A 16,718-nucleotide genomic window follows, 5' to 3' on the forward strand; every position below is an offset into this window, starting at 1 on the left:
ATAAAGTTAGGATGATAAAATGAGATTCGAAAACTCGATTAACTCAAAAAATTTTTTTTCGATTCGATTCGATCGAATGCGCACCCTACTTTGGACGACCAGGTAAAGAGATAAAGGTTCTCCCAACTATAGCTCTTCAAAAGACTGCAAATTCTTCCTCCAAACAGTGATTTTAGCATGGGAGTGCATTTGAGCATCCCTTTAGGTTTGTTCTTCTGTGTTCTTCACTTTCTAAACATGAGCAATAATCAATTTAATGAATTTATGGACTGAATTCATTTTTATCACTTCCTGGCACCAACTCAATCTTCTGTTTTTAAATATTAGTACTATATTGTTTTTCTTTTTAGCTGTAAAGTGTTAATAACTAGAATTATAATGTCAAGTGTATGTACAGATTTTACAGTTAATTTATAGGGTTATTGTGAGTTGGCCCGGGGTCATCCGATTTTCCATGGTGGGGTGCCACTAGTATCTTTTGCCTGTCAATAATTTTCTTGATATTAATAATTGAGTATTTGAGAGGCGGCTTAGTCATATTCTTTTACCACAACCTTCTTGTAAAACATGAAATCTGGGAAATGGGTAGGCTTTGTTACTCTTCTTCTGCATGTTTGTTTCTCCAGAGCTGATAAAATAGTAGCTTTGCCTGGCCAACCCAAAGTCAGTTTCCAACACTTCTCTGGCTATGTTACCGTCCATGATGAGAAGCCGCACAGGCAGAGAGCTCTGTTTTACTACTTTGTTGAAGCAGAAACCATGCCTGCTTCTAAACCACTTGTCCTTTGGCTAAACGGAGGTAAACTTTTACATGCACTGTTACCTGTTAGAGTTTTAAATCATTCATTTATTAACTAACCCACTTTCACTTTTCTCTGCACCCTTTCCATAATTCATTCATTGATGTGCATGCCAGTTTTTCTCTTTTTGAGTAAAAGAATATATGGGAAGATTGATGTATAGTTTTGTTTGATTCTTCAAGGCCCTGGTTGTTCATCTGTTGGAGCAGGAGCTTTTATTGAACATGGACCCTTTAAGCCAAATGGAAAGACTTTAACCAAAAACGCCCACAGTTGGAATAAAGGTCTTGCTACAGCATTACTAGCTAGCTATTACTTTCTTACTTCATTCAATTAATCTTTGACAGTATTTTGTTGCAGAAGCTAATATGCTGTACCTCGAGTCACCGGCAGGAGTTGGCTTCTCTTATTCGGCTAATAACTCATTTTACACCGATTTAAACGATGAAGTAGTAGGTATATATATATAAACTGGCTTAAAGGATGCTAGAAATTGATTGTATTCATCAGACTTCTAACAAGGAAATGGATTTCAATGTTGTGGTCTAATTTTCAAGCAAGAGACAATTTTGTTTTCCTGGAGAGGTGGTTACTGATGTTCCCTCAATACAAGAATAGAGATTTCTACATCACAGGAGAAAGTTATGCAGGTATGTTCATCTCAGATTAATGCAACTACTTAAAAATTTGATTAGCTTATGAGTTATATGCTTCTTCCCCAAACTGGACAGACATTAATGACTTATACCATAACAGGGCACTATGTTCCACAACTTACACTGCACATCATTCACTCCAAACTGAAGCTGAATCTGAAAGGGATAGCTGTAAGCACATGGAAATTTGCAGTTTATCCCACTTTACTGAATTTGAATTTTGCCTAAATAAAACTTTTTGTTTAATCTTCATGAATGCAGATAGGGAATCCGCTTCTAGAATTCGTTACAGATATGAACTCTGCAGATCAATATTATTGGTCTCATGGCCTAATATCAGATTCAGCTTATGAGCTACTCCTTTCGTTTTGCAACTCTTCTCGACTCATGAGGGAGGCTTTGACACAGTCGTTTTCATCTGATTGTCTATCTGTTTACAGTGAAGTTGCAGAGGAACTTGGTAAATCTGTTGACAAATACGATGTGATCGCCGATGTATGTCTATCATCTGGTCAGTCACCGATGGCAATATTCAGTCATCCCATGTTTTTAGGACCTCAGTTTTCATCATCTCTTCATTCTCAACTGGATGGGTTCAGTCAACAGGTGAAATTAAGGCTTATATTGCAATAGCCAACATTGCAAGCCATTTTATATAACCTTTCCTTATTTATCAATTTACTGATATTTCACGGTGATTAGCAAGTTAAAGTGGAAGCAGACCCTTGTATAGAAGACAAAACAACCAAATACTTGAACAGGAAAGATGTGCAGAAAGCTTTACATGCAAAACTTGTTGGAATCACCAGCTGGAACTTATGTAACAAGTAATCATTTCTCAATATTCCTAGTGAAGACCGGTATTAGTTGGTAGTTGGTACTGACTTGATGTCCTAATTCCAGGATTGTGCAATACATGGACGACCTAGAGACACCAACAATTTATACTGTTGGTAAAATAGTGAAGTCCGGTATTCCCGTCATGGTTTACAGGTATTATATGCTTGTTTATAAATGGCTGTAGCTTTTACCTTATACAGTAATTGGACTTAAATCATTATCAACATGCTATGACAGTGGAGATCAGGATTCTGTTATCCCATTTACTGGTACCAGAAACTTAGTGTATAAACTAGCCAAAGCATTGGGACTTAAAACAACGGTGCCTTACCGACCTTGGTTCGAAGGGAAACAAGTAAGCCAAGTCACAATATGAGTTATACCAGTAAACCAATGGAAACCAAATATTATTAATTACATTCTTCAACCGTTTTTGCTTCCCCAGGTTGGTGGGTGGACACAAGTTTATGGTGATATCTTGTCCTTTGCCACCATCAGAGGAGCTTCACACACCGCTCCAGCTTCACAGCCAGAGCGATCAATGGCACTGTTTAAGGCAGTTCTTAGTGGGAAACCACTGCCAGAAGCTTGAGCGTTCCCATGGATCCATATGCCTTTTTTATTTCAGCAGTATGTACTGCCATTGGCAATCTTTAATAATTAAATAATGAAAGTTTTCATACACGGATGTGCTTTCCAATCAAAAAACAAAAATCCATGGATTAACAATACTACCCCTTTCTTTTGTTTTAATTTCCATTTGCATCTCAGATTCCTTCCATGGCGTCTTGTTGAATTGTTGCTAGCTTTTTCACACTTCTTTTTTGGCATGGCCTTGAAAGCAATTACTTTTGCAACATTCGAAAAAGGATGTTGGGGGGTCAGCCTGACAAATTGGAAAATGGTTTCACACTTTATACATAGCTCAACATTGGATTCCATGTTTTATCTTCTAAATTTTGTTGTTTACTTTCATGGTCTATTCCATGGTCCCGTATATTAAGGCTTTTATTTTCTTCTGACCTCAGACTTTGAGTGCTGCAAATAACGACTTCTAAGTCTAGTTAGTACATGTAGCAACAGCTTTTGTAAGGGATAAAAGGAGCTGTTTTATAACAATTGAAGGCAATCAATTAAGCAGTTCGGTAATTATTTGCGTTTATTTGTTAATCCCCTATCTTCAATCGCGTACAAAGAATGATTTAAGTCTTACTACCCACTGTTATTAAGTTTTTCTTTTGAAAACTCAACTGTAAAACCAAATGATTCAATTATTTTTCTTACAAAAATGCACTTACTAAACAAATTCCTTATGAAAAGAATAAAGTGCTACTAACCTATACAAATCTTACATATATAAGCATTCTTGACTTGCTAACATACATATCGATCACAATTATAGTCCCCACTAAAATAACCAAATAAAATATCTTCAAGATATTTCTTCAAATCACTCGTTCCAATCTCTATAAAATAAGAGATCTGATCTGGATCAATCCAACCTTAATGATTTATTTATACATTAAATTGGCAAACATAAATGCCCCAACATACTTCCATAAAATCACCTTAACCATGGCTCAAATGTTTTACTTCAAAAGATTACTACTAATAAATATGAGAAGTTATAGTTCTTGAACAGTTATGGGCACAATTATAACTACAATCATAACAGCTCCAACAATCTCTCCATTTAGTAATTTTTGAACAAAACCAAATCAAAGGATCAAAACATTAGACGGAAAAACAACTACCCTTAATCCAGCAAACTTAACTATAAAATATGATAAAGTAATTTAACCATTAATGAGAGTCATTAATAATAATAATAAAGAAAGGAGTTGATACAAGACAGGCAGGCGAATCTAAGAGGTTAGTAGGGCCCGCACTTTTAAAATGAATTTTTTTATTTTAATTATTTAAAAATTCTAAAATTTTAAATTAATAAAAATAAAATTACATTTTGACCTCTTTTAAAAATAACAAAATTTTGATTTAATCTTTTAAAAATTATATTTTTATTATAATAAAAATTATAATTTAATTTCGACCAGAATTTTTTAGCTTCACCCCTAATACAATATAGCCCAAAAATCAACAACAAACCCCAAATAAACAATAATTTCAAAGTCTGAAAGAAAACCAACAATAAATCAAAGTATGAAGAACATCCAAACCAAAATAACAAGAAAGCCACTCTCCCCTTTTGTTCATAAATTTACCAAAGGCTTTTTAACTGTTTCACAAAAATATCCAGCTTGAATCTCACGGCACGGGTCTTCAACTTTTCCACTACTTCTAGCTGATTTTTCAAATAAGCGATGGTCCCGTCATGTTTAACAATCTCACATCCAAATGCTCAATCAATCTCATCTCAAAAGCTAAACTTTGACCAACAATGACAAGAGCAGTTGTAACACGTTCTGTACGAGCTCACACATTTAAATGCCAGTTCTTTATTACTTTTGAAAAGTACTTTTTAGAAGTATTTTTGAAAAGTTTGATTTAAAATTTGAGTGTTTAGCATTGCTGTCAAAAAGTACTTTTGAGAAATAAAATGTTCATTTTAGACATGTTATTATCAAGTAACAAATATGCATTTAAATAATATTTAAATTAGTTAATATTATTATATTTTAGTAATAATATAAAAAATATTATAACTTGTTGTTAATATTTTAATATATAAAATATAAATTGTAAATATTTTTAAGCAATAAATATTAATTATTTATAAAATTTAATTAGAATATATAAATTATATTTTAAATATTTAAATATAACCATTAAATATTTGTAATTAGTATTTTAAGAAATATTTTTTATTTTAATTAATGATTTTAACACAATTGTAATTAAGCACAAAGAAAAAAAAGGAAAATATTATGTTATTGGAGGGGTGAAAAAATAATTAAGCACCAAGAGTGCTTTTGGGAGAGGAAAAGCTAAAATTTTTAGCTTCTTCTTTTCATTCCTTTTCGAAGTCTTTTGAAAGATCTTAAAAGCTAAAATTTCATTAAAAGCAGCTTGTTCTTCATAGCTTTTCTTTCAAAAGTGCTTTTGGAGTCAAAATTGCTTTTTTTAAGCAATGAAGAACTGACCCTAACTCTTGCGCTTGCTCCTCATCACTATCTGCAACTTCAAAATTAGCTGCAAAATGCTTTCCTTTGGGCAGGGTTGTATCTAGGGGGTTCGCAAGTGCCGGCGCCTCTAAAATAGAAAATTTTTTTATTTAGATCTTTTAAAATTTTTAAAATTTAAATTAGTAGAAGTAAAATTGTATTTTGGCCTCCTAAAAATGATAAAGTTTCTATTAAATCCTTTAAAAATTATAAAAAATTATAGGCTATTCAAATGGTAAAATTATATTTTGACTATCGCAAAAATTACAATTTAATTTCGACCTCTAAAAACAAATCTTGATTTTGCCCCTGCCTTCATGCCACCTTTGAGAGTACTTTAACTCCAAGTGACATTCTTCTATAAACTTTAGTGACAAAAACAATTATGGATTCTAAATGTAACATCTTATACTTAATCCAGAGACCCAACTTGGATATGAAGTGGCACATTGGTCATTGAGCAACCCAAACAATAATTGCATAGAATCTTTACATGTTCTAAACATTTATCAAATATTTATTGTCGCATAAAATTGAGCATAGATCATTCATTACTAATTACAAGGAATAATGACCTTATAAAATCATTTGAGTCTCGAGTAATCTACACCCAAAGTATTGACACATGACATGCAAATTAGAAAACAATAGCTCAAGTTGCAAGGTACCGGTACAACAAATCACAAGTATCAGTACATGCAAGGTCAAAAGTATCGGTACTTAGACACCTTGTACCGATATCTTTAAGAACGGGTTCTGATACTTGTGACCCTTAATTATATGAAAGCATTTAGTTTTTTCGGTTGATTTTTTTATTGAATTAACTTAATCAACCATAATCAACAAATATCGACTTTAGGTCGGTGTGTTCGATTAGGTAACTAGCTTTAGTTATTGGGCTTGAATAATATTATTTTATAAATTATAAATATATTTTAAATAATTAAAAATATATTAAATTAAATCGTTCTTTCGATTGGGTCAATATGAAAATTTTAAAACCGATAACTAATCAAAATAATCAACAAAGTCAAACCCATAATATAAAAAATTGAACAAACTGCTCAAATCGAAACCGACTAAATCGATTGAGTTGGTTTAATTGATTTCATCAATTTTAACCAAAATTTGCTCTCCCTTACTTCAGTTATTGACTTCCAATATATCGAAACCGTGGTGACTCACCCTATGAGATTTCGCTACCTAATCTTGAGGTATGGATACCCAAATCCAAAACTACAAATATAAAGCAAAAAGTGTAGCAAGCTAAGTCTCAACATCCAACCTAACGTGTCTAAAATGCAGTAAGACCATATTCAACATATTTGATACATAAAAGCTTAGTTAAAGATCATGTCCAACGTATCAAAAATCTCCAACAACGCAAAATCTACCTACCTCAGCAAAATTCATCATGGCGTAGGCTTAATCTACTATACAATATCATTATAACATCCAACTTGAATCCTGAATACCACCTCCATGTCTCCAACACATTTTTCAATAATCATTGTAGCCTTATAACAATATTCACTCAAGCATGTAAGGCACTTGATAAAGAAATCGACACGCTAAGTAAATGCGAGTACATTATAAAAATCATTATCCAAAAATCAAATGGACGGTTACAAAGCAAGGAAATAAACAATAAATATCACCGCCATGCAATAATGATAACGTTAAGGATTGAAGTGGACCAACAAAAACTTTAGGGGCAAAGTAAAATAAGTAGTAAACTTCAAGGACTAAAGTGTGCATTAAGTATTAACCACGAATGCACGGATTAAACCCTAACACTCCACATGATGCATACAAGTGTTAATCAAGCATAAAAGCCATGTTCCCCTAACACTCCATAATGATGCACACAAGTGTCAAAATGTATTTACATGCACAAGCGCCTAATGATATGCACATAAGTGACAAATACTTCATCTGACACCAAACAAATCCTATAACATATCAAATGTACTCGGATCATATTTGACATTGTTTAATAAGACATTTTGAAATTAGAACACATTAAAACATAAAGTATTATCCATAATTAATATAATTCATCCAACATCACTTCAAAACATAGCATCAATTTCATTTTACATCACACTATAAATATTGAAGGCATAGTCATGGCACACCCAATCAAGTCAGATGACAACAATATATCAACAGCATCTTAAACTAAATCTCTTAAAGACATTATACTAGGAATTTAGTTAAAGCTAGCACAAACCAAAATTTCAAGTTTCAACAATTTTTCCTTTCCATTGGCCGTCAATGTCTCGGTCACATTCTTGGCTACAATAATCAACTGAAATAGTAAGATAAAGTTAGAGGAACATATATCAAGCATTAAAACCTCTTAAAATTAATAATAATATGCAAATTGATATAGTAAGAGCTATCTCGATTCTGTTGAAAACTTAAGAGAACATAATTGAACTTAACCGAGTTTAGAATCTAATCTTAGAAACAACATTAGGGATTTCTAAATGTCCAAAAACCAACAGCAACACCAACTCAATCTCCCTATACCGAAAACATCTAAAACTCTCAACAATGAAAACTTAAGCAATTCTCACCCAATAATATTCTAACTTGATTCTTAAATATCACACTCCATTTTAAACTCATTTACTAACCTAAATCAAGTTCTAAAATAACAAGAGTTACATAAATAAAAAATTTCCCTCACTAATTTGAAATTTGCTTTAAAATGGAAAATAAATGGAGATAAATTCAATAATCATGTTCCAAAGATTAACGATCATTGATTAATGTTAGAAAAACCTTTGCTTTACTGAAAAAAATCAAAATTCAACAAAGAAATCAAAATCAATTTCTTCTTCTTGCACCAAGCTGTTGTGAAACAAAGAAAAGAGAAAAGAGAGTTTCCCAAAATTATTTTATAAAAATTCTTGTTTTAATGAAAGAAATAAATGAAATATGTAATTACAAATTTTACTCTTAATGTTTACTTGGTCTTAATTTTTATATTGCACCCTTATTGTTGCATATTAATTCAAATAAATCATTTTTTAGATAGGAATGTTGACGTGATTGTTGGTTGAGTAACGGTCAATGCCAAACGTTAATTGATACCCCAAGTGTGTTTAGTTGATGATGTGTCACTATTTTTTATATCTCAGGTCAACAATTCATTAAAATTATAAAAACATTAATAAAATTTCAAAAAAGGTGCAATTGAAAAAAAAGAATTAGGGAAAATGAAAAATTAGCAAACAATTGAATAAATTGCCTTGGATTTGAATCAATTGAAATCAATAAGTTGAGTTGAAAAAGCAAATTGGAATGAAGAGAATTTGAGAGTTTTTTTTGGAAGAACTCGTGAAAGTAACTCCCCAAAAACTGTTCCCTCTTGCAAATTCCAAATGGGGATTTTGCTACAAGGGTTTGGGAAAATTACTACTTAAATACCCCTAACTCTCTAAATCATACTTTTTAATATTCACGCATTAAATAAACCCCTCACTAGTTCTAATTTTGTTAATCTTACAATTTAGTGCATAAGTTCTAATTAATGTCTAATTACCAAACAATAACTCTCTAATCCACTACCATACCCATTTCCGAAAACCTCTCAATTTGATTTCTCAAAATAGCTCAGTTTAAGAAATTCACAAACGAAAACCGAATGGAACTTGAAAAGTGCTCTCTTTTTGCATCTTTTGTTACAAGTCTTTTTATTAAGGGTATAGATTGAACTTGAAAATGACGACATACTAGAATATATGCTCTTCGCTGGATTAAGACTTTAAATAAAAAATATAATATCAAACTTTAAGTAAATATATGTAGATTAATAATTAAATCATTATGACAAATTTATATGAAACATAGTTACATATCCACCGCATAAAAATAGCATAAGCAGAATATAAATATATCAACATGTTAAAATTCATATTAAATAAAGGGCTAGTGTTTTTTATTTCACAAGCACTTTAAAACCGCCATATATCCTTTTAAATTTTTTAATATTTTACTATACTTCTATAAGACACTTGTCAACCTCCGACTTTACTTGTGAAGTCTAAAAATTCTACTACGCTAACTATTTTCCCATTAAATAAATTGTTAGCATGTAATGCTTTATACAAATTTATAATATTTTAAACACAAAAGGGATGGGCTATAAAATATTTATAAATGATATGCCTAATGTACATTCGCATCATAACTTAGTTCAACTCAACATTGCAAGAAAGAAATCATATTTCTTTAATTAAACAATAATTTTGGATTCAATCAATGTTAATTATAGAGGTAAGTATCAATTTTACACAATACATCAGATTTAATTTGTTTTAATTGTATGTATAAAATTTGATTTTATTCAATTATAAACATTTAAAATAAATAAATCGAATACTTTTCATCTTAGATAAATAAATTCTTTTTGCATATGTAAAAATAAGCCTAAAATGATACTACACCAAATACGGTGTTAATGATTTAAGAAAATTGAACTAAATTTAATATTCATTTATCAAAATGCAGACTCAAAATTTGTATATCCAATTAAACAGTAAATCATAATTCATGTATAGCTTTGATATATATAATAAACTTTTATATTTTAATTTATACAAATAATCTTCCAAATTTAACCCCAACCTTTAATTTAATGGCATTGCAATATTGTCAAATAACCAAATCCTTTTTCTTTTCTTTTTTTCTAGTATGGCATTTTAACCCTTTCAATTCTAAATCACATAATTTTTAAAGGTAGATAGAGATTTTGTTTAATGACATTGAAATTATAAAAATGTAGTTTATATTTTGTGTAATGAGAAGTGTTAATATTTTCATTTATTCAATGTGTTTTAACATTATAAAAATACTTTTTATCGCGAAGTTGTATTCTCATTTTTTTTAAAAATTTATTGTATTATCGTGTTCATATCATGTCGTGTTCATATTGCTCATAGAGTGTGAATGAGCTCAAGAGTATTGCTACCACAAAGTCCCCTCCTCACTACCTTGATCTTGCGCACGGCAACAATCAATTGATGCACTGAGTGAAATTTGCTCAATACTATTTCAAAGCATGATAGAATTTACTAAGTGCAAGTATCTGATTGCAAAGCTTTCAATAACACTACAACCATAATAAACTAGTTTCAATCACTTCATTGCATCAAAGACAGTTTGATTAATTAATTTATTCAGTCGATTTTCCCAAGTAGTACAAGAAAAAAAATGTTCAGACACATGAATGTCCAACTGAACTACCAATGTCGATCAATAAATAACGGTGCAAGTGTCACAATTATGACAATATCATTGTGCATAGTACGCAACTTAAACAATATCAACCGAACTCTGAATACACAAAGCGCAACAATGTCAATACACCCGAATGCTCGAAGCAATCCATACAATAACCAATAAACATCAATATATCTGCATATTCTAACTAATTTTAATTACCATTTAATCGTTTTATACAATATAACCATATATCAAAATTTAAGGAGTTAACGATTAAATCAACTGAATTAAAACTCATTCCACCTATAAATCATTCTTGTATTGAGAGTAATCGGTTCACATGATTGATTATTGGTGGATGGATTTAAAATTCGTATTTAACCTAAAAAACCAAAACTAAAATGGTTATTAATTCAATTAATATTTAAAAGAATTAGTCAGAAATATTTACTTGATATAATATAAAGGTGTTGGCCCAATGACACGTGTGCACAGTCCACACCTTTGAATATATAAATAAAGGGCATGGTAGAGTTGCGAAAAGGCCAGCTATTTGTGGAACTAGGCAAACACCAATCGTTACAATTCATATCTTTGTGAAGAAGCAATGGCGTTGAACGGTGGCCTTAGATCGGTTTCTAAGATTCTGAATTCTTCGTCTCAATCTCTTTTCTCCAAGTCAAGTTAGTGATCCAGTAGCGATTTTGGTTTTTTTTTTTTAGTTTAATTAGGTTTTGTTTTTGGCTATGAAAATATAAGTAAAGAATGGAAGATAATCATCTGGATGTTTGGAATTCTTTATTATTGTGTGTTTATCAATGTGGTAACCTAATGCGTCAAGAACTGATTGAAGCTATTCGAATTAATTTCACTTTATTGCCGAGAAATGTTGCGATAAATTGAAATGTCAAAAAGTTTTAAGAGATATGAAAAACAATATTTATTTTATTCAAAACCTAGCTTCTAAACCACAAAGCTGTTATTTTCTTGGCTTTTACCTGTTTGGCATTGTGGTTGCAGTGAAATGCAACTTTTAACCTTAAGTTTTGTGTCAACAACAATGCTAGATGGGGCTTTAGATGTCAATTGTGAACTCTATGGTCATTCATTATATGTTGGTTTCAAGCATCCATTATTGTTGCATTTGCTTATAGGTTTAACCAGCGATTATGACTATTATCTTATTGTTTTTTTATTTAAATAATGTTGCTTTTGCAACTTCTGTGCGATGTCAAAATTTCTGGGCCTTAGTAGCTTTTTTTTGTTCATATGATATAAGCTTTGCGTTTTCTATTTTTAAGTGTTTGAGGTGCTTTTTATTTTGCATTTATGTGACCATCTCTAGCGTTGCATGTTACTCTTAACTTTTAACTGGCAAACCCTTTCATCTGATTATTGTGGCCACTGGTGGCTTTCAGCGCTCTCTAGTTGAATTGACTACTTTCTCTCTCCTCTTCAACAAATGAATGTCTACCTGACATTCTCAGGCACGATATTTGCTAAAAAATGCAATGATTCCATTGATTTTGGAGAATGATTGGATGCTAAATCTGCCGACTTTGGGTTTGAATGAGACTCATAAAGAACCCGTGCCTGGATTGGTAGAGTAATGGCTATGAGCTGAAAGTTGAACACAACTTGCAATAATCTTGTCTGCTTTGCTATTTATTGCTTGGCAAATATAAAAGGAACCTTAATTGCAATTTCGTTATGTAGGTTTTGGAAGTTGTCTAAGGTGGTTAATTGGCTTTTAGAATGCAATGCATAATATTTCTTGTTGTGAAAATAACTCTCTTTACTCTTGATGATACCATATCAAGTCTAAAATGAATAGTCATATCCTAGATGGAGTCTATAATTTAGCTAAATAGGACCATTCAAAGGCACGCCAATGGTTCTCTTCTAGCTCCCATTTGGAGCCTGTCTTTCTTTGTTGAGCTTATGGGCATGAATTCCAGAATTTTCAGATGCTGAAAGAAACTGTTCAGGAACTTGGCTTGTAAGATGTTATTCTTTTATGTTAAAACCTCCAATGGGTATATATTTTTGTTGTGTTTGTAGCAGCCAATAGGGGGATTCATTCAACTGCAATTAAGCGCATGGGGGGAGGCCATGCACATGGGCATGATGAACCATATTACCTTCATGCTAAGCATATGTACAACTTGGATAGGATAAAAAATCAGAAGCTGAAGATGTCTCTTGGTGTTTTCACAGCTTTTAGCATTGGTATTATTATTCCCATCTACGCTGTCATTTTTCAGCAGAAAAAGACTGCATCGGGCTGAATTATGGTGATGCTTGCAATGCAATAATAGAAGCATCCTTGGGAGTCAGGATGGCTTTTGAAATGGTTTCATTCAATGGTTTTGCACAGTTTTGGTGTTTTAGCATTTTTTACTGTTTCTATTCACCAATTGATTGTGGAAATTGCTGGTAGGATTGATCTTCTTCCTCATTTTGATAATAATCTTTGATGACTTCCAATGTGGATTTTGCAAGGAAGTGCATATATTTTGTACATTTGAACCCTTTTATCTCTCCACTCTCCAATTCGCTGGAATGTTAAGCGTGTCTTTTTCCTATTTTTATTCTTTACTCTCTTTTTTTTAATTATACTAATTAGAAAGAAAAAAGAAACAACTATCACATCACATGCTTGTAAGGGAAATAATGGAGGCAAATACTTGTGGTAGGGGTAATGGTGTTTTATACTGTCGAAACCCCTTTTTGTGAAAAACAAAAAAATAGTAAGTAAACTTAAAAACAATAAAAATTGGAGTCGCCACCGGTCTTTAGTGAAGTGTGATCGGATCACCTTGAAAGCGATTTTAGGTCTACAAATTTTGAGAAAACAGGTTTGGGAGTCGGTTACGCACGAGGAAGGGTTAGCACTCTCGTGACGCCCAAAATTGGTACCGAATTGATTGTTCAATGTTTTATTGTCGAATTTTGAAAAGATTTTAAGATACGATCCTTTGGTGAGAAAACTTTAATGATAAGACGCATTCATTTCGAAGAGATAAATTGTCACACTCAATGAGTTAGGGTGTCAACATTCAATCTTCAAAATTAAATTTGTTCTTTTTTAGAAAATCATGTGCTTTTAGAAGGATACTTGACTATTTAAGTCAATCGAGAAATCCGAATCCAGTAAGTTAGGGTTCACTTTCTCGAAATTCTTAAACATCAAACATTGCCTTTATTTTAACATCGAGATAACAGAATGTCACATCTAGTAAGTTAGGATCCGACATTTTGAAATCCTAAATGCTTAGTTAAAACGATATGGTTTAAATAAAATAAGCACATGGCTATTTAAATTCATCGAGAAAAATTAGAACCCAGTAAATTAGGGCGCAATTCTCTCGAGAATTATAAACGCTAGGCCTTTTTAATATGAAATAGGAAAAAAAATTAAAAGAAATATATGATGCAAAAGATAAATGATAATTCAAACTTAGACTAAGAAATAACAAATAAGCAATAAATAAATACAAATAAAGTAATAATAATTGTATTCACATTATACATGAACTTAAAATAAACTTGACATAAAATGATAATAACATTATAGAACAATATTTTGAAACGAATTCAGTAACAACTAATATACATTTTTAATTTCACAAAATAGTATACAAACATAACCATATAAATATACCATACATATATATGTATATAAAAAATTTCATGCGTAAGTAAGTTTTTAAAAAAATGAATTACATATAAGTAAAATCGATTTAAAATACGTACATATACATATTAAAAACTTTTGAAATCCATAATCTTAATAATATCTAATACCATAATATTAAAACATTTTTTAAAATAATTAATAATTTATATGTATATGAAGAATATTATTATATGTAAAAATATTATTACGTAAATATTTGATATATAATATATTAAAGAATTTTAAAACAAAGATAAAACATCAAAATATACATATAAATTATATCAAATCGTCAAAAAAAAAAAAGAAAGATCAAAACCAAACACAGAAAACGACACCATTTAAATATGGATCAAAATGGAATCGAAACCAAATGTGTGGTACAAATTAAAAAAAATAAACAAAACCAGATTGAAACAACACAAAAGAAAGGGGGACTTGTCGCGCAAATAGACTGATAAACCCAAGTGCGCGGATCCTGCCCTCAGGTCGGGTCACCGCGCGAGTCTCAGCCTTGAACGACGCCGTATAGTCTTGGATCTAAATGAAAACATAACCAAATGTGTGATACCAATTACAAATAAATTAAAGGAAATCAGAATTGAAATTTCGATGAACACGCAAGAACCTATTAAGCAAATAGACCCCTAGTCCAGTATGCGCGGATCCTACCCTGGATCGGGTCACCGCCTGGATCGGGCTATCGAACGACACCGTTTCAGTGCCAATGTATGGGCTCCGAACGACGACGTTTTAAATCTTGCGATTAAACTAAAATAAACCCTAAAAAAACTGTCGTCCACAACATTAAAACAAAACCTAAACTAAAGTAAAACCCTGCGCCGCTCTGTGCATTGAGAACATTCAGACGGCACTCGAACCTAGCCCGTTCTCCGATGGCAGCGAAGAGGGCCAAGATCGCGCTACCAGGTACGTCCCTCCCTTTCTTTCTAATATTTCTCTTTTGAACAACGATTGATGGACATAAAAACTAGAAAAAGAAAGTAAAGAAAAGAATCAAGCAACAAGCAAAATAGAAAGGAATAAAAACCCAGAAAATCACCTTTCTCTGTTTTTTGAATTTTTGTATTCTCAATTTTTGTATATTGAATGCGTGTGTCCGTTACAGTACGCTCTTGGTCTTTTTATAGTCTCTATTTACAGAAAAATGAAAAATAAAAATGAAAACAAATCACCCCCGTTCTGTCATTTTTGTTTCTTTTCTCTCTGCTCCTTTTGTGTGATGTTGGTGTCTGCTTTGCTGCTCGTTTCTTCGTCTCTTGCAGGTACGGCGTGCAGGGTTGGGGACGTGTTACGTACGGATGTGCGCGGGCGCGCGCGTACGTAGGCTCACGTGAGTGGTGCCACGTGCGTGCGTGAGGCTGAGGGAAAGCGGGGGCTGAAGACCCCAGAAACCCTAGGGTTTCTGTTTGTTTCAGTTTTGGGCTAGGGGTATTTGGGCCAGGATAATGTATTTTGGGTTTGGGTTTAAATTTTGGGTGTTTTGAAATTGGGCCTATTGTATTGAATTGTGGCTGGACTATTATTGGACCTTTATTTATTTGATATTTTTCATATCTGGGTTTTAATAGTTGGGCTCGGGCTGGGCAAAATTTGGGTATTACATATACTATAAGCTCATCAACCAATCTAATCTAGAGGAGAAAATGATTTATGCTTTGTAAAAGAAAAAGGGATTATTATGTAAATTGGTTCCCAGTTATATATGTTTTTGCCATCAATAAAAAAATTAGAGAAAGATCAAAGATGTTAAATAAAATGTTTTTATAATTCTAATTCTTCACTAACTAGGCATGTCATTAATATTTTATTATCCTTTTCTTTTATTGAAATATATCTTTAATATTGGGCTTTTGGTAATAAATATGTGGAAGAATCATACATTTCATAATTCAATATATACATTTCATAATAACATGTATCTTATAAATCACACTAATGGTCTTTTATGCATCTAGACATCCACAATATGCAAAATGCATGTATTACAACACTTCCTTTTGGATGACTATTTACTATGAATGTATTTCATTAAAACTTTGTGATAAAAAACCCGATGAGATAAAAGCTATTGGTCTTTTATGTATCTAGCCATCTACAACATGCAAAATGCATGTATTACAACACTTTCCTTTGATGACTATTCTCTATAAACATGTCTTACTAAAACCTTGTCAAGAAAAATTCAATAAGATAAAAACTTAGTAAAGGAAGAGAGACATATGTTATGGATACCCATCTATATTGAACCGTGAAAACAGAAAATGATAAAATATTTTTATTAGATCAAATAAAATTATTTTTGATTGGACCAAAGATTACACTAATTTTATATGTGTATGTAATTATTAAACATTCATGTTTT

At 31.7% G+C, this 16,718-nt stretch overlaps 1 protein-coding gene across 2 annotated transcripts; it reads left to right on the forward strand.

Moving 5' to 3' along the window:
• Nucleotides 1–523: 523 nt before the first annotated feature.
• LOC105799423 (serine carboxypeptidase-like 45) lies at nucleotides 524–3,445 on the forward strand. 2 transcript variants are annotated; one of them, XM_052621374.1, is made up of 11 exons: nucleotides 524–799; nucleotides 983–1,084; nucleotides 1,161–1,256; nucleotides 1,358–1,450; nucleotides 1,557–1,627; nucleotides 1,718–2,062; nucleotides 2,159–2,283; nucleotides 2,360–2,449; nucleotides 2,534–2,651; nucleotides 2,742–2,926; nucleotides 3,068–3,445. In XM_052621374.1, exons 1-10 carry the CDS (start codon nucleotides 568–570, stop codon nucleotides 2,886–2,888), a joined length of 1,419 nt encoding a protein of 472 aa, XP_052477334.1. In that variant the 5' UTR covers nucleotides 524–567; the 3' UTR covers nucleotides 2,889–2,926; nucleotides 3,068–3,445. The 2 variants fall into 2 exon arrangements, with proteins under 2 accessions (XP_052477334.1, XP_012485430.1); XM_012629976.2 differs by lacking the exon at nucleotides 3,068–3,445 and having other exon boundaries at nucleotides 2,742–3,049.
• The last annotated feature ends 13,273 nt before the right edge of the window (nucleotides 3,446–16,718 follow it).

This window comes from Gossypium raimondii, chromosome 9 (genome assembly GCF_025698545.1).
Source record: "Gossypium raimondii isolate GPD5lz chromosome 9, ASM2569854v1, whole genome shotgun sequence".
In the NCBI taxonomy this organism is placed as follows: domain Eukaryota; kingdom Viridiplantae; phylum Streptophyta; class Magnoliopsida; order Malvales; family Malvaceae; genus Gossypium; species Gossypium raimondii.